The following is a 19,176-nucleotide window of genomic DNA, read 5'->3' as shown; positions in this document are numbered from 1 at the left end:
GAAGTATGTAGTACTAAATGCCTGTTCAACATGCATCGCCATCAACTGCTTGTAATCACGTGGGCTTGATATTTATGTTGAAATAGCAACCAATGGACAGGAATTTTGGGGGGTCCACGCTACTGTGGAGGAGGTACTACGCAACAGTACTGAGATTATATTTTCAATATTTAATTTGATTTAGTTTCTTTAGTCGTAATATCATCATACATTATGCAGCATGTACGTAATTTGCTTTGGAAATAATATGTGTACGACCTAATTTATTCTTTTGGCTGTGTTACGGCGTCGTCCTTGTAGACCCGCTGCAGGAGTGAGGATTGCAATGCCAATTATTGTTGGAGACAATGATGGGATTTACGGACTCTAATTTTTACTTTTATTTTATTTTTAATAATTATTTATTAAACCATCATTTATCTCAAAAAAAAATTTTAATATCGGAAAACACACAAAGGCAGCTCAGAGAGATGGAGAAAGTCGGCAAGAATGTATGGTATGAAAGACCCAAACTCAGAAATGCAGAATTTTCTTAATTCTCCATATTTCTCTTTCTCACTTTCTTTCGACAACTACAAAGAAATTGGAAGAGGTTTTGCTAGTAAATAATTGCATTGGTCCATATTTCAAGTTAATTGAGAGTTATACCATCAATAAGGCGAGTTTAGAAGTAAATAAATAAGTCTGATCTTATTTTTGATTGTGGGTGTTATCAACATTGAATAATCATCGGAATTATTTTATAATAGATTTCAAACTATGATTTATTGTACAATAAATAAATTAGGCAACAAATTCTTCACGATTCTTTGCAATTATGTGAAGAAATCATGGAGATCTAGTTATCAAATTCAAGCAGTTAAATTTGAGGAGTGTTACGAGTAATGCTAGAAGTCCTTCTTGAGTCCTTCCAAAAATGATGTGGCTATTAAAATTACGATTTGATCAAAATCCAATAATGATCAATCACAAACCCAATGATAATTTTAATAGCCATATCATTTTTGGAAAGGCTCAAGACAGACACAAGTGAGACTTGTAGCATTACTCGGAGTGCTACACACCCCAAATTTGTTTCCCAAATAATGTGTCATCATTCATGAAATGATGACATCTCATGAATGGTGACACATCATTTATGAACCAACTTTTGAAAAACAAATTTGAAATGTGTAACATTTCTCGTTAAATTTCATTCTTTGGCTCTAGTTTTTTTCAATAGGATCCTCTATATTATATAATTATCATTTCTTTCTTTTTTTTCGATGAGATGTAATTATCTGTTAAGAACTATTTTCTCAAATCTCAATAAATCCTATATTGAAAAGTAGAAAAGCAAGTGGATGACAAGTACTATAAAAGGATGGTAATTCTATGGGGTAAGAGAAAGGTGATAAAATGAGTTGAAGCACTATATATGGATATTGTACTAAAGATTCGGCCTAAAGTGGCTCATTCCATAGAGACAGTAGTTCGGTAGATTGATACAATATCTATAATGATTCTCAATTGTCCCAAACATTAAGTGCTTGCTGAGAACGAAAAGAAGTGTTTGGACTCCAATATCTAAAATGACAAAAATATCTTACATAGGATTTAAAAAAAAAAAAAAATTACAAAAAAAGGGTAAGAGATGAGTAAATATAATTAACCCATTTGTAATTGTTTACAATGTTTTGTAAATGTGGATGTTGTTTAACGAGAACAATACTACACATTAGTATTGTTGACTATGTAGTTTCATATTATATGTGTCGGTGATCTTAAATGTGGATGGTGTTTATGGTAGTTTTGCCAACTAGAAAGGTGAGTGTTATAGATATGACCAATAAAATATATATATATACATATCATGAATGGGCCAAGCTTGTTGATGTTTGACATCACTTTATTTATGATATTTTGTTTTCGGAAAATATTACAATGAAGAAAATTACTCCAAGAGATAATTTCGTAGACATGTTGACTAAGGTACTTCTTATATTCAAGTTCAAGCTATGCTTAGATTTCTTTATGTTTGTAACTTGTGATAGCTCTCTCTCTCTCTCTCTCTCTCTCTCAATGGGTTGTGATCAAGCAGATTCAAGTCAACTATTGCTTTAAGCTTAGTAGATAGAGATTTTTAACAATTTTGTTATTTAAATGGTTAGCAATTCAAATATAAAATGCGAAGATCTTCCATAAGAGCCACCTGTCTGAGTAAATTTTGGACAACCTGCTCATCTGTTTGGGGAAATGGGTCCTATAAGATCGCAATTCCAACAAGTAGGAGATCTAAGTCCAATTTTTCATGCTTGACCTTGACTCAAATAACCAAAGGAGCTAACCTCGAACCAACAAACCCTCCCTCTTCTACCAGTTCTTCAAGTACTTTAACACTCTTCTACTCGATTTCTTTTATCAGAACTCCAATAGTGAGCATCTTCATTAATTCTTAGAACCCTAGTAGTGATAAGAGACACTTATCTTAAGTTTCTCGCTTGCCAAGTGCTCAAAACTTGAGCCTTTTTCCTCCCGCCTTACTTGGGGATTTTTGTACCAAATCTACAAGGGTGTCAACAATGATAGGGGATCCTCGAGCTCACTAATTTAAGCCTCGGTTGCGGCTTCACTATCCCTCTCAAAAGCTACACCCACGAGATCAAGAGATAGAGAGAGACAGAGAGAGAAGACAGAGAGAGAGAGAGAGAGAGAGGAAAACAGCAAGGACCAAAAATTAGGTGGCTCTTTTGATCATTTTGTAGCTTTGTGTCTTAGATAATTGGGTCGTGGGTTTGGATTCCAAAACCAGTTTTGAGTGATAATGGGCCAGCCGATGTTCTTTTTCTTAATTTATAACACTATTTTTTATTTTTTCTTGACCAACAAAAAACATTGTTGGAGGCATTGGATCACGTTTTTATTTATAAAGCTTCTCCAATTAACAATAAAATCGTTTTGTAGATTTTTTTTTTTTTTTTTGAAGGATTACAACAATTTCTAGCTTTTTTTTTTTACATCAAATTTGAAATTTTGAATTAATTTATTGGAATTATTAGAGAAACAATTATATTTAAGATAGTTGCAACTTTTACAGCATAAGTCATGTTTCTAAATTTGCACATCTAGTCTCTAGCCATCACTTCTTTCATTATTTAATTGAAATGCCCATTATTGTTATATAGAAACTATAAATCAATGAAACTAATGCATATAGCCTTCAAAAAAACAAAGTGTAATTAATCAACCAAATAACAAAAGGAAGAAAGGAGAAAATGAAGAGAATTCACAGCACTATTTTTAAAGAAAAAATAGATATTTCATATTTTATATATATTACATGTATATTCTAATATTTAAAGTTTAAACACATAAAAATTTGTATGGGTTTTAATTTAAAGAGCTAGCTAGCTGAAAAGGATTAATTGAATCGAGTTCCTATATATATATATATATATATAAATAAAATAAGCAATTCACGAATCTAAACCGAATTAAATTTGATTAATTCAAGAATTGATTTAAAATTATTAAGCAAGTTTAATTCATTTATTTATTAAATGAATAAAACTCAAGTCAAATCTATGCGAGCTATTGATGAAGAAGCTGAGTTGGTATACTCCTCTAATTCATACACGCTGTCGTCGCTCGGAGGGAGACGGTCAAAAGGCAGGATCCTAGGCACTGTCCATGCGTCACCAGGCACATAAGTTCTGCACTCCCTTCGTCATCTTGCATCTCTCCACGTGTCACTCATTCACTGGCCCCTTATTACGAATATGTTCCCTTTTGTTCTCTCATGTTCTTTATATTGTCTTAGAGCAGGATTTAATGAATTAATAGGGGTTAGGTTTAAAGAGTTTAATCTATTTAATTAAATAAATTTATTTATCTAATACTCATGTTTTAACATAATTAACACTCGACAATTGATATACGTTAAACAATTTTTGACATAACTCGTAAATTTAATACAAAATTATTATGTTAAAATTAAAAAGCTTAATTCATTTAATTAAATAAATTACATTAAAATTAATCTATATAATATTATGTTTATGTTCACTCGAACTACCATGCAAACACGAATTCTCATCTCCAAAGCCATCCTTGTTCAAACACTCCTTACAATTTTAATAACGGTGAATCTGAAGAAAAAAATGGGTAGAAATAAATAAAAGATAAAGAATTAGCATTTCTCTATTTAAAAATAATAATAATAATAAAAATAAAAAATCTCAGACACTCTCAACCTCACTGTACTGAAACAAAGACCCTACACAGAACGAGGAAACCCATTTCAAAAGACAGAGAGAGAGAGAGTTACACATTACTTACACTTAGACACAGAGATGGGACCATTGTCCTGTGCATAAATTCGAGCTTTTTCGTGGACGACACGATCCGAGTCTGCCGCTCCTCTCTGTTTCTCTCTCTCTCTATCTCTATCTCTATCTCTCACTACCTTTATCTTTCTTCATAGCCCTTTTTTTTCTTTTTGTTTTTCTCATATTTCAAACCCCATGGAAATGGAGGATCAGTATGGCATGCCCGATCTCAGGCAGCTCATGAACGGTAGGACCCATTTGCCGACCATCCCACAACCGCCGCCAGAGCTCTTCTCTTCCCACCACCGAAACTTCCCGCCCAGCCACCACTACGACATGATGATGGTGGGTCGTCAAGTAGGGGCTGAGATGGTTCCCCGTGCGCTTCATGATTTCCGCTCTGATTCTGCTTCCACTGCCGCCACTACTCCCACCATTACTCTCACCACTTCTGCTTCCACTCCTTCTCTCAGTGGCTTTGAGGCCGACACTGGCTGCTTAGGACCCGACGGCGGCACCGGAAGATGGCCCAGACAAGAGACTCTCACTCTTCTTGAGGTCAGATCTCGCCTTGATCCTAAGTTCAAAGAGGCTAATCAAAAGGGTCCCTTGTGGGATGAAGTTTCCAGGTATATTATGTGCCCTAATCCTCCTCCTCCATCTTCTTCTTCTTCCTCCTCCTCCTCCTTTTCTTTTATCATTAAAACTTTTTTGCTATCTCACTTTCTCTCCCACTCTCTTTTTATTGATGAATAAAATCAACATATACGTACAAGAGAATATGATCAATCTAGGCAAGAAAATAAATGAGTCAGACAAATATCAGCATATATTCTAACATTGATGATATTGAAGGAGAAGGATTCAGTGGTTTGCCCACGTTACTTGGGAGTATAGAGAAAAATTACTGCTCCTACTGTTTTAGTTGTTATATTTGAATACTTTGGAAGGGATTTATGTCTATCTAAACCGGTTTCAAGTTAGAAAATGGATAGACTATATATGAAGTTCGATCATTTGGAGACTTTCAATTTCCAAGTTAGAAAAATTAATGGCTGATCGTTAGAATGGCTCTTCCAGTACTGACTCGTTATCTGTTTTTTAAAATGTGTACCCTTCTTTTAAGTGCAAGTTTTACATTTTTTTTTTTTTTTTTTTTTTTGTGGTAAAATTGTGGCTGAAGTACCCACTACTGATTCTATCTGATAAAAAAGGCATTTTGTAGCCAGAACTCCCCTATCAAAGATCCATCTTTATTATCAACTGTAATTACTCAGCAAAAAAGGCATATGAGATTAAGGAGCAGCATTATCTAAGATCAACACCATATGAACCTTGATGGGTTGTTTTATTTTATTTTATATTATTTTTATTCGTTTTACAATGCCATCTAGGGTTCCCTTCTATCCTCATGTCTTTTCCTATAGAAATTTTAACTAGTTCTTTCATATCTTTCTTCTTCTTCCCCTTTTTTTTTTTTTTTTTTTTTTTTTTTGGCTTTGGCAGGATCATGTCTGAGGAACATGGGTACCAAAGAAGTGGAAAGAAATGCAGGGAGAAGTTTGAAAACTTGTATAAATATTACAAGAAAACAAAGGAAGGTAAGGCTGGAAGACAAGATGGTAAGCATTACAGGTTCTTTCGACAACTCGAAGCCCTCTATGGAGAAACCAGCAATGCGACTTCAGTGATCCCAGAAACTCATTTTCCTGGAAACAGTCTACGATTTCATACCACCACTCAAGCAAACCAAGAGGGCTTTCAATCTCAAAAGCATTGTGATAGCCTAAGCCTCTCTAATTCCTCTGACTACGACACCTCTTCCTCCGACGACAACAATCATAGCACCGGGGCGGCGCTGGCGGGGCCGGAGAATGATTCGATAGAGAAGATGAGGAGGAGGAGAAAAGGTGGAAGAAGCTGGAAGGCGAAGATAAAGGAGTTCATCGATTCTCAGATGAGGAAGTTAATGGAGAAACAAGAGGCATGGTTGGAGAAGCTGATGAAAGGCCTCGAACAGAAGGAACAAGAGAGGACGATAAGAGAGGAAGAATGGAGGAAGCAAGAGGCAGCCAGGATAGAGAGGGAGCACAAATTTTGGGCTAAAGAGCGTGCTTGGATTGAAGCTAGAGATTCTGCTTTAATGGAGGCTTTGCAAAAGCTAACCGGGAGCGAAATTATAAAGGCTCCGGAAATTCAAAACCACAGCGAAAACCAGAATGAGGATGGAAGTGAAATACTAAATAATGGCGTGAAAGGTGACCAAAGCTGGCCTGAGTCTGAGATTACGAGGCTAATACAATTGAGAACATCCTTGGATTTAAGATTCCGGCAAAGCGGGTGTTCGGAGGAGGTTCTGTGGGAGGAAATAGCAGGAAAAATGGCTTGTTTGGGGTACGATAGAAGTGCTTTGATGTACAAAGACAAATGGGAGAGCATTAACAATTATCCGAGAAAGACTAATAACAAGAAGAGAAAGGAGAATTCAAGAAGCTGCGGTTACTTTCAGAATAGTCACGATCACCATCAGTCGTCCTCCCTCTACAACCATGCCGGAGGAGGAGGCGGCTACTGCGAAATCGGCGATCCGGAGCCGGAGACGGTAAGACTACAAGGGAATGATGGTACTTCTTCCCCTTCCAATTCCAATGCCGGAAACTCTGTGCACGACAGCTGCGCGTTTCCCTTCTTGATGGGTGATGGGGAGAACTTGTGGGAAAATTATGGTCTAAAACTCAACAAAGGCGATCACAACGGCTAGTCGTTTGTTAAGTTGTTGTAATCAGAAGGGGGAGAGGAACTTTGGTGGGCGGGAATGGTAGTTGACTCGTTTAAAGAGGTAAGAGATTTGAAATTAATTAATGCCGGCCTCTTGGTAAAAATATTGGATTTTACGATATGTAAGGAAAGAACTGACTGAGGATATTTATGTATAGGTATTAGAATTTAGGATAATATTTGAGATTAAAATAATGGGTTTGTGTTTTAATTATCAGTTTATTGAGTAACTGAGGTTGCGATATTGCTCAAAGTGTTGAGTAATTATCATCGATCAAAACGTTTCTGTAAGTTTTCCTTTTTTGTGCTAAATTTCCCCTTTTTATGGTGTTATTATTGTGTTCACTTCCATACCCTTATTAAATTCTGCATGTTCGATCTTCTCTAATTTTTGCACCCATAGAAAAAAAACATCAATCAAGTACGTAGATGTCTTTGGGTGTGTTTGTGAGATAGCTATAATTTAGATAATAATGTTCTTCACATGTCCTAATAGAGGGAAAGGGAGGATGAGGTGCTACTTAAGTAATTAACACGTTAAAGATTATCATGATCAGTGTATGAACAAAATGTCTAAAGTACTTTGTCTTCTTGTGTTTAATTAATAATTTTATTTTCCAACTATTCTTGTGGAAAAATATTCTTTTCACCACAACCAAATACAATGCATATATTACCAGGAAAATGGATTCAGATCCCCTGTCATTTCCTGCTTAAAGAGAAAAAGACAGGGGTAATAACAGAAAAATTGTGAGAGAGGAGCTCCTACTTAAGCAGGGTTACCCTGCCCAAGGGAATTTCCTGTTAGGGTAAGAATCCCCTCTTACATACCCTGCTGAGTAGAGATAATAGCAGGAGAATTGTGAGCGAGAAGCTCCTACTTAAGCAGGATTACCCTGCCCAAGGGAGTCTCTTATTCGGGTAGGAATCTCCGCTCACATACCCTACTGGGTAGAGCTAATAACAAGGATCTTGCATTGCAAGAGATCTGAGTCAGAAACAGAGCTATTTAGTCATTTTGTTAAGAGCAACAAGGAAGAGATATATATTTATTTATTTCAACTTTGAAGACTATGTGGATTGACAATAATTTGGATATATAGACTTTGTTTGTGATAATATTCCCAAATTAGAGTAGATTTACGGCTGGGAAAATATAGAAGAATTTTGAATTTCCGGATTGATCATCACCTTCATTTACATTACGTGGGTGGTCGCTCTTCAATTGACAACCTTGTGAGCGATTTTAAGCAATCAAGCGAAAAAAGAATTCCAACGTATAAGAAAAATGTTTTTTTTTTGTTTTGTTTTTGGTACAAGTAAATATGCAATACATGTTATCTTATATATGGAATTATGTGATCTTATAGGGTTTATGCAATTATGTGTAAATAAGAGATATTATCAAGGAAGTTAACCTAAGTGCTTTACTAATCGAAAACAAAACTTTCAACAAATAATATTGAGAAAAGAAACGAGATTAACATCTGTTTGTCATCACTATTCATATCGATCCCTACATTTTGACAAGTTAAGCGTACTAGTCTTCATGGATATTCGCTACAAAAAAATAGCATAGATTTTCGTGCTAGGTGGTTTTGAAGCTAATGTGGAAGTCAATAATACGTGGATTTTTTTTTTTTTTTTTTAAATGGGAATTAAGCTGTTTAATTGGATTTATTTAACAAGAAATAAATTAGGTCTATGGCATTCGTAATGCTTGGGATGGGAACTTTCATGAAAATAGCAGCTTGCAGAAGCTTACTACTGTATCTATTTTCCATTGCCTCCTTTGGAGATTAATGAAAGACACTAAATGAATGGCTTACTTGTCCAATGCACTCTTTACATGGCTTAAAACCTTCTCGAAAATATTCGAGCAAACAAATTTCATTCGAGGCTCTCTCACAATTACTTATTTGATTACGAGAGTTAAAACAATTATAGAATACTCGGATATGATCAAACCATATATAAATAACATCAAATAAAAATAGGTCTACGTAAAGAAAGAAAAAAAAGGATCCCTAGAAATGTGAAGATGAGGAGGAAAAGGGGGAGACATATTTAGCACAATAGGACAGAAAAAAGGATGGAGAGATGGGATGGGTTTGCAGCAACCTTACTCTTTCTTCCAAAATAAGCGTCATGGTACACTTTCATGCATAGTCTATTATGATCCACAGAAAATGTGTCAATGCATGCATCACACTCCTCGACAGGGACTGGCCGTACCCATAGGAAGGAGTAAAGAAGCTTCCCACCAGGGCGAACCAAACAAGAAGGGAAAGAAAGAAAGAAAGACATTACAGTCATTATCACTGTGTCAAAAGTACCAGACCTTTCTTTTCCTGCAGCTTTTTGCATATGTATTATGGATATGAATATCTCTCTCTTCCCCTGCATGCCCTCTTTCCCAGCTTCCTTGTCCCAAGGCCTAGAGACAGTTTTAAAACGAAATTACATATCAAATTCAACTGGGGATCGAGCTTTTTGGTGATGCCATCGATGCGACTACTAACTGAGCTCTACATAAAAAGTGCCTTGCCATTCTTTGTATGTACCCCAAATTAACCATAAAACTGCTACTGCTTTAATTATTGTTGCCCATAAACGGCAACCATCAATGCCTCATCCACCATCCTAAAAAGAAAAAAAAAAAAAAAATCAAATCAAATCAATTCTCTCATCTAAAATTTTTAACTCTTTTTTTTTTTTTTTTTTTAATGTGAAATCCCTTTAAGATATGGTTATTTAATGACCCGTCTCTTTGTCAGGATAAACTATGAGTACACCGCTACCCTACTCACTCAAACATCCGATCTCGTGACATTATCAAACGAATTGACCAATTATTTAATAAGTGATCTTAAGATCATTGCATTCTTGACAAACAAAAGGAAAAACAAATGACGAAAAATAAATAAATAGGAAGGGAAGGTTATTGATCATTGGATTCTAAATCCAATATCTCTATTAAGAAATAAGATATAATTTACGATTAAGATTTCATTTTGTTATATATAATTGGAGTAGTATGTCATTTAAAAAATTATATAACAAGATAATTTATTTATCAATTTTGTTTTTAGGTTTTATTTATTACAGGGTTTTTTTTTTATTATTATTCCATTTATTACGGGTGTTGAATCCAAAGAGTTCTTCTATTTATTACATGTTTTTCCTTTTTGGGCCAAATTTCTAGTATTCATTAGACAGAAGAGATATGACTTTACTTAAATTACAAAGCCCATCGTATAACTTTCATGTCGGCCTATGATTTCCGCGTTACACCTATGCCTTTTGTTTTTCCTGAGAGTTTATTCATGGCCTCGTATTTGAGGAAACGAAGTCGTAATATAAGAATGAAAAAAAAAAAAAAATGACTATGGGCCGGGCCCAATTTAAAACTTTTTCCTTTAACCGAATATAAATACACTCAAGGGGTAGTTGAAGTGAAAGTCACTAGTTCGAATCTCCTCTCTTTTTCTTATATGAACATGTCAAAAAAAAAAAAAAAAACGCTCGTGCTTTACATTCTCGAGCTGCAATCAATAATAATAAAAAAGTAGCAAAACATTTCTATTTAATTTTTTTCTAAGTAAGAAGTTAGTTTTGCATTTGTTTGTATTTTGTCAAAATAAAAATTTATTATTTGTTCCTCTAAAAATACAAAAAAATTTCCAAAACAATTATTAAAACAATTTTCTTAATGGATCCTCACAAAAATTACTTTTCAAATTTATATCATATCAACAATTTTTTCAAATTAAAAGATAAAGAAAAAAAAAACTTTTCAAAACTGTTGATAAACATATCCAAAGGTTTTTTTTTTTTTTTTTAACTTTTATTTAATGAGTAATTCAGAGGTCAGGCCCAATAGGCAATATTGTGCGAGAAGTCTGAAGAACTGGGACCAGTGCCAAGTGTCATAACACTTTCCATATTCCTGCCATGTCATGCTCTGACGTCTTGGTATCCAGTGCATTATTCTACCCTATAAGGCTAGCTAAGGCATAAGGGTGCAGCATTGCGTCAAGTCAAATGACTAAATGAATTCAATCTCGTGTTGTGCTCATAAATATCTCCTGATTGCTAATTTGCCATCTGGGAAAGAGACAAAAAAAAAAAAACAATTAAAAAAATGAATCAAATTATTGGAGTCCACGAACTCAATAGTAGAGATACGATTGATGAGACTCCGTCCATTTGATCATAAATTTAATTAAAACTGTAGACCTCTACGGGCCTTGCAAAGGTCCACTACTCAAGCCCAATAGAGCTTGGGCTTTAGAAGATTTTTTTGGCCCTTTTCTTCAAAGCTGGACCAAGAATATTAAACAATCATAATTGTCTCATTACTAAAATTTTGTTTTTTATAAGTGTCTCATTACTGATTTTTTTGTGGTTTATTGGAATCTCCCACCTCTTTATATATATATATATATATATGGGCATGTACCAACCGTTCAAGCTAATGTTGGCGGATTTCCAACAATTGAATCAATCTGATCCTTCAGGGTAGGACAGTCCGTTTGAAGAACAATTTTTTTTTTTTTCTTGTTTTTTTTTTTTTTTTTCTCAAAACCTAACTTCAACCTAAGGCCTGCAATTTTGACACAACTTGCGAATTTGATACGAACACGATACGAAAAAATAGGTATTAGGTTTGGCCTTATCAGGTTCGGATCTTAATCGGGTTTATTCGATTAAGACCCGATTAATTTCATATTTGACGGGTCAACTTGCTAGACCCGGTTACTGTTCAGGTTTGGGGGGTCGAACCGGGTCTGGCAGGTTGTTTAATTTTTTTTTTTTTTTTTTAAGTAAAAAAAATCTCCTAGCTGTATTATAAATGGATTATCTAATATGTATAGAGTTGAAAATTACTAATTTTGTGAATGTGCTGATCTAAGCCTCCTATTTTTGATAATGAATGTGTGGATTTGGATTGTAAGGGTGCAAATTAGGCATATATTGAGCTTGTATTACATTGCAATAATCCTAAGCCACATGATATATACCGAATTGGCTATGTTACCATTTATCCTAAGATAAGTACGCATTAGACACATCTAAGTGATACCCAAAAAGAATAGTCAAAACTAGGCTCGGCATATTTACTTAAAATAGCCCAGATCATCCGACCACACACTTGAGGTCATTAAAAATTTGAATGGGTAAACACTGTCGTATATTGAATGTGCACACTAAGACTATATAAGTAATTAAAAATTAACAACTTGTTAACAATGTTAATGGTTTATTAACATTGTTAACAATTAACAATGTCAACAATTAACAACTGTCGTATATCGTTTATTACCATTAACATTGTTATTGTTAACAATGTTATTGGTATTATTATTATTACATTTTTTAAAAAAAAAAATTAGGGTTTAAAACTTTTTTAACAAGACATATTGAGTTACCTACCAAGACCGCAGATCGTGTTGAATCATGGCAACCCAATATAACCAAGTTATTTTAAACGGGTTAAACAAGTCGTGTCAAGTTACCTGACTACTTTCTATATTATAATCGTGACAGATCCGCCAACCCATTTAACTAAACAAGTCGTATTCGTATATAAATTAATCAGGGCAGAGGCCATGTCAGCTACTTATTTTGCCACCTATTTTGCGACCCCTACTTAAACCTCAAGAATTGCAATGTCATTTGCAGAGGAAAGTCCACAATAGATCAGAGAAGCTATAAATAAAATCAATCAACCAGAGCTAGAAGTCCCATTCTCAGTAAATTGTAATATGAAGCAACAGTAAATAATTCAGAAATACTTGGTTTAAGATCAGAGAAATATAGGCAGTTCTCAACCAAAAAAACCCAAGCTCACCATGCTCGAGCTTTATTACACTACCACCGTCCTAATATAACTGAGAAAACAAAAGAACGTTGAAAATGAGTCCGTACTCTGGCAAAGGACAAACTTATACCAGTAGCGCCATCAACTCTCTCCAAAACAAAACACAAACAACCACTAGAAGCTAAATTTCATCAGTACTTGTAGCCCTTAACGTGAAGGCTCTCCGAGGCACCCTCACCCAGTTTTGCATCACCCTTGTAAATTCCAAGAGTTGCCTCTGAGTTGGCCTTTGCCCTAGCAAGGAATGCAGCCTGGGCCTTGGCAACATTTTCTGGCTTTCCTCCCCATGCCTTGAGAGTGCTCGACTGAAGGGCCCGACCAAAGGAGAAGGAAAGAGTCCATGGCTTCTTTCCCTTGAGTTTGTTCATGGCATTAAGGTTGACGGTTGCCTCCTCCTCACTCTGGCCACCAGACAAGAACACAACAGCAGGAACAGCAGGGGGCATTGTTCGCTGTAGAGCCCTAACGGTGTGCTCAGCAATCACCTCTGGTGCAACCTTTGGTGCCTCAGAACCGGGGGTCACCATGTTGGGTTTCAACAAAGTTCCCTCAAGCAGAACATGGTGATCATTTAGAGCTTTGTAGCAAGCAGCAAGGACACGTTCGGTCACATCAGCACACTTCTCAATATCATGGGATCCATCGACAAGGATCTCAGGCTCAACGATGGGGACCAGGCCATTCTCCTGGCAGATGATAGCATATCGGGCCAACCCATTGGCATTTTCGTTGATGGACAGCTGAGATGGCTCAGTAACGCCAATATTGAGCACAGCACGCCATTTGGCAAACCGAGCTCCAGCTTCATAGTACTTCTGGCAACGCTGTGCAAGGCCATCAAGACCCTGGGTGGTGGTCTCACCATTGGTTCCAGCAAGCACAACGGTGCCCTTGTCAACCTTGATACCAGGGAGAACACCATTTTCCTTCAAAAGCTCAACAAAGGGTTGACCTGCAAGGTATAATAAAGTAAAGATTTTACATTATCAGGAGAAAGAAACAGCACCAAAAGGCCCAAAAAAGTAAAAGAATCTGACAGGCCATTCAAAATCTTGCACAAAACCTATTAATTTCAAAATATTGTAATAAAACCTAGACACTGAAATAGGACACAATTTAGACTATACAGCGATGGTAAATGAGTACCAACATATCCTTTTACCATAAGAATATTAAACAAAGATTAAAAGCATTCAGATTAATCAATACAGAATTGATCACAAAACCTGCGGCAGTCTTCTGATAGAGGGTTTCCTCAAAGAGAATTACACCACTGAGGTATTTGAGGGCACCGGGTGTGGTGAAGAGAAGCTCACGGAGGGCTCGCCTGTTCTCCTCAACATTCTCAACATTAATGCTTGAAAGACGCTTGCCGATTGTGCCAGTTGACTCATCAGCAGCAAGAATACCCTTTCCAGGGGTACCAATGTATGCAGCATTGGCAATGAGCTCATCTGAAAAGCACGAAAATTTAATAAAACATTTTTATGACAAAATAAACAACTCTGGAAAATTCTTTAGTTGTCGGTCACACGGATGCACTGAACTGAAACAATCACAAGAATTGTCCAAATAAAAAACCCTGATGCTTGTTAAAAACCCTATCACAAGGTGAAATACCGAGAGGCAAATGCTTATGGGTTAACACAATGACCACGGATAAAGTTATTCATTACAAATTTTCAAATCCGCTAATAATTCTGATCTTTCAAAAAATGCAACATTAAATTTGGTGAATAAAGAAGCTACATTAAAATTGTTGGCAGCAAAACTTTCATCACTAAATAACCCAAATGCAATGACTGTTTGACCACAGGACGGTGAAATTTTCAAAATCCATACAATTATTAAATTATTCAAATTTCACCTCTATCTTAACTGTAGAGGCATGAAAGTAGACAAGATCAAATTTAAACCTTTAAATTACAAACCTATCTAGAGATACAAAAAGAACTAGGATCATTCCATACTATAGAAACTATATTGGCCCGAACAATTTTTCCTTCAATCTATAAAAATCAGCAATTCTAGATTTCAAACAAAAACTTCTCAAGGGATATACAACTCAAAAAATTACCAATATTTATGGACAAACAGGTCTATAAGAAAATTGAGGATTATAACATGAAATATATCTCGAACAACAGAGGTTTTTGGCTTATTCGTAGTGATCCAAAACCCCATAATTTCAAAAATAATAGATCTCACATTTGATATAAACAAATACCAAATCCGAACCATAGTTTTCATGTAGGGTTTACTCTTTTAAGCTTGACTAAGAAATGTAAAAAACAAAACTATACTTCTCTGATTCATAGTCCATATTCGATTCATCTTTTACTAACAAAAAGCCTAGCATATGGAAGATCTCACAAAAAAAAATTTATATATATATATATATAAACAAAAACTATATAAACAAAAATTAAAACAAAAACAAAAAAAAACAATTTCAATTTTCACAAACGGATCTGGGCTATTAGCGCCTTGAGATCAACTGGGAAAGATCCAGATCTAGATTAATCGGCAACAAAAGGGGTTTTAATTAACAAGCGTTGATTAACGATTACTAAACGCACACAGCGTATCTCCATCAATTACTGACCCAAAAAAACTGATAGCACCGAACACAATTTCCAGATCTATGCAAAGCAAGTGATAAACCAAACATATACGAAGCAAATACGAGGAAACGAGGAAAAACAAAAAAAGCTACCATGGTATTTGCCCTTGAAAGCCGACATTTTCGATAAAAACAGACTGAAAGTGCGTGTTCTGCGAGAGAGCGAGAGGTGAGCGTATAGAGATAGAGACGAAGACAGGAATGAAAGTGTGGGGGGTTAGGGTTTTTATTTAGGAGAAGCAAAGAAAGGTAAGTAGGTATCGGTATCGTTGCTACCCGTGGTTGGCTTTTTCCGCAAGCAACGTTGGAGATAACGACGCTGTTTTCACGGTTTTGTCCTTGGGCCAGTTGTTGCGAAGTGCTCTCTTCAAGGGCCCAACCGGGTTAGATGATGTATTTGTGGAGCATTTTTTACAAAGAAAAATGTTTGGTCACTACAAATTTTTAGTGCAACCACATTACAATTTTATGAAATCGAGTGTTATATGATTTGTTATTTAGTAATTTACATGATAAATGTGGGTCGAAAGAAACTATTACATTAATTTGTAAATATTTTATAATAAAAATTGTAATACCTTTAATAATATTTATTGACAAATTCTTGTATGAATGTAACTGGTAAGCAATAAGGTTAAATTAGAGGGTTTTCCTAATGTTACGAATTGAGCCAATCGAGTAATTTGGTCATATTACAAGAAACAAATGAGTAATATTGTGTACTATACTAATATCTCATTAAATAGCTTACTATAATGACTTGACAATGTTGGTTTACCTTAAAAATAATTTAATTGATCCAATGGTAGATTGACACGATCAAGTAAGTAGCATATACTACTACTCTCAAAAAATAGTCAAATAATTTTTTAAATGGATCCCATCAAAATATTTGTTTCAAATATAAACTCCATAATATATATATATATATTTCTCACTATTAAAAATAATTTTGTATTTGTTTTTTCTTTTCTTTTTTTCTTTTTTTCTTTTTTTGAAAGGGTATTTGTATTTTTCTTGAAGGTTGAGAAAAATCAATTTCCTTCCCGTTTTTCTTTTCTTGGGAAATCCTTCAAACGATAGATGTTCATATTGGGCTCTGGAGACCCTAGGCTTGGGGCTCAAGAAAATGTATAATAAAGGAAGGGTAAAACTGGTAAGCAAGAAAAATGCTGGCCGTAAAAGGCAATTGGTGGGCGTTTCTTCTTGTTTCTAGAGTCCGGTTGGCGTTCCTAAAAGTTTCCCAAAACCGCTTCCGTGATAATTAGGTGGGTAGGAAGGGTCAAACCGTGGTAAAGGAAAAACCAGCCAACCAAATTCAGTGGGGTTGACGGTGAAATCTGAGCTGGAGGGGTTGGTTGGTTGGTTGGAATACGTAGAAAACGAGAGCGACACCTATACCTCGGGCTAGGTTAGGTTCGGGTTTCTATTACCTTTAGGTGCTCCTCGATACCACTTTACCTGCCCTTCCTTCCCATCATTAGTACTTATTTTGAAGGATGAGTTGAAATGGAGATAATTTTTTTTATAATTTTTTTTAATCTTAATTAACCATCTAAATTGTGTTATATTATTTATAAATTTTAAATTATGTGATAATATATACGCTCTTAGATTTATAAAATTTAATTTAGACAGTAAAATGAGGTGAGTTTGAGAGATGTCGTTAAATTTTACCCGGGAGATTTACCTCTCAAAATTTGTAGTGATTTTCGATAAAAACAAATAAGATTATTGAAAGTGTTCAAGTAGTGTAAATCAACCAAACTGTATTATTATAGTTATTGAGATTATGAATTTTTAAAGTGTTTTTGACTCTGCAAGTAAAAATATAATTTTAAATCAAATCGCAATTCATTATAGGCAATAAAGGATATGAATTGGCAAGAAAAATCACTTGTTTGATCCCAATAGGTTACCAATCAAATTTTTTTCTCTTATTTAAGTGAATGGTTATGGAGGAACATACAAATAAAAATAAGGACAGAAATTTCTTTCAAATCAGTCTGAAGAAAATATCTTTCAACCCACTTAAAATAATGACAAATATCTATAAACATTTAAAAACGTTAGTTTAAGTTAGAAAACTACAATTAGTGACCTTAAAAATTTAATGTGCGTTTTAAATATTTATAGACATTTGACACTATTTTAAATGGGTTTAAGAATATTTCCTCTAGATTAGTTTGAACGAAATTTATGTCCTAAAAATAAAAGGTTAATGCAAATGGTTAAAATATCTTTGGTCTTATATATATAGACAAAATTTTCTTTAATTAGTTTAGAAAAAAAATTGTCTAATATAGCTTATTAAACTGATATTTGTTTTAAAATATACATTTTTAATATGATTAATATAGAATATGACATTTATAAAAAAACACGTACATTAAAGACAAATGTTAATTTTCCCTTTATATATTATCAATCAAATAAGCAGTTATTTTATTCATTATATTATATATCTTGCTATTGGTGGGGTGACAACTGGTTTTGGTATGTTTGGGATATCGGGATTAATTATATTATTAATGTTCTATAACAGTAAAACCTGAATTTTATGTTCTAAATTAATCTCAATTTCAAAGCATTTCGTTTCCTTTGTTGTTTGTGCATAGTGAATTCATTGGGATGCAAGTCCCGTGAATGTCTCCTCCGATTTAACATTTATTTATTGCATTATTATTATTATACCATTCCAACTCAACCTGCCGTCATTTTGAAATTGTTTATACAAATCTGCATCTAATGTCACTCCCTTCTGACATGTACATATTGTATTTCATTTCATGAAGTCATAGTGCATGCTTCGCGGGGGTCTTTTCTCATCCACCATTTCTCACTACTTAGAAGTCAACATAAACCTTACTTCTATTATATATATAATCAAACTAACTCTAAAGATAGTTTACAAAAAAAAAAACTAACTCTAAAAATACAATGCATTCATAGGTCACTCACACGTATTAGCATCTTTTTTATCACGCCCAATATAGCATGACATCCTTTTTTTTTTTTCTTTTTTTTTTTTCTTTTTAAAGCAAAATGGAAGTCACAATAAAAGTATTTTTCAAACAGGTTATAGGAATTTTTTTTTTTTTTTTTTTTTTTAACTTTGTCAATTTAATTGATATTTGTTTTTAGAACACGTAATTGTCACATGCATTTACGAAATTCTCACATACATTTTAAAAATGCATGTGAAAATTACGTACTACTAATAATATATATCACATACTTTATTTGTTAAGGATAGAAATCATTTTATGATTAATGTTGATTTGTATTCCATAAATTAAGGAATTTGTTAACCTTCATTTAAGAGATTTATTAAAAAAAAAAAAAAAAAAGGAAATTATTCAAATTACGCTCTATAAATAGAACTTTTCAGTCAAATCAAATATCAATGAAAGATGTAGCCAAAAAGGCTTTAGCGTGTGGATCTAGACTATAGGCCGAACCACTTTAATTCTACGTGTCTTTCATTTGTTCGATCCAAATAGTCCTATGAATTTCTTTATTTATTTTGTTTTTCTTCTTTGTGTCTACCATTTCTGTAATTGTGAAATTCTCATATGCATTCT

The 19,176-nt window shown here is 34.3% G+C and overlaps 2 protein-coding genes across 2 annotated transcripts; one reads left to right on the top strand and one right to left on the bottom strand.

Moving 5' to 3' along the window:
• The first annotated feature begins 4,345 nt into the window (after positions 1–4,345).
• LOC132191761 (trihelix transcription factor PTL) lies at positions 4,346–7,416 on the top strand. The gene is made up of 2 exons (XM_059606851.1): positions 4,346–4,936; positions 5,814–7,416. The coding sequence occupies exons 1-2, from the start codon at positions 4,503–4,505 to the stop codon at positions 7,066–7,068; spliced, it is 1,689 nt and encodes a 562-aa protein (XP_059462834.1). The 5' UTR covers positions 4,346–4,502; the 3' UTR covers positions 7,069–7,416.
• Positions 7,417–12,842: 5,426 nt separating this feature from the next.
• On the bottom strand, positions 12,843–15,873 carry LOC132191716 (fructose-bisphosphate aldolase 6, cytosolic). Its single transcript, XM_059606809.1, has 3 exons — positions 15,686–15,873; positions 14,196–14,423; positions 12,843–13,921 (listed from the first exon to the last, which is right to left on the bottom strand). The coding sequence occupies exons 1-3, from the start codon at positions 15,711–15,713 to the stop codon at positions 13,101–13,103; spliced, it is 1,077 nt and encodes a 358-aa protein (XP_059462792.1). The 5' UTR covers positions 15,714–15,873; the 3' UTR covers positions 12,843–13,100.
• Between the last annotated feature and the right edge of the window lie 3,303 nt (positions 15,874–19,176).

The sequence above is a fragment of the Corylus avellana genome, chromosome ca9 (genome assembly GCF_901000735.1).
Source record: "Corylus avellana chromosome ca9, CavTom2PMs-1.0".
NCBI lineage: Eukaryota > Viridiplantae > Streptophyta > Magnoliopsida > Fagales > Betulaceae > Corylus > Corylus avellana.
Note: the sequence above shows the minus strand (reverse complement) of the source record. Positions and strands in the feature narration are given on the sequence as shown.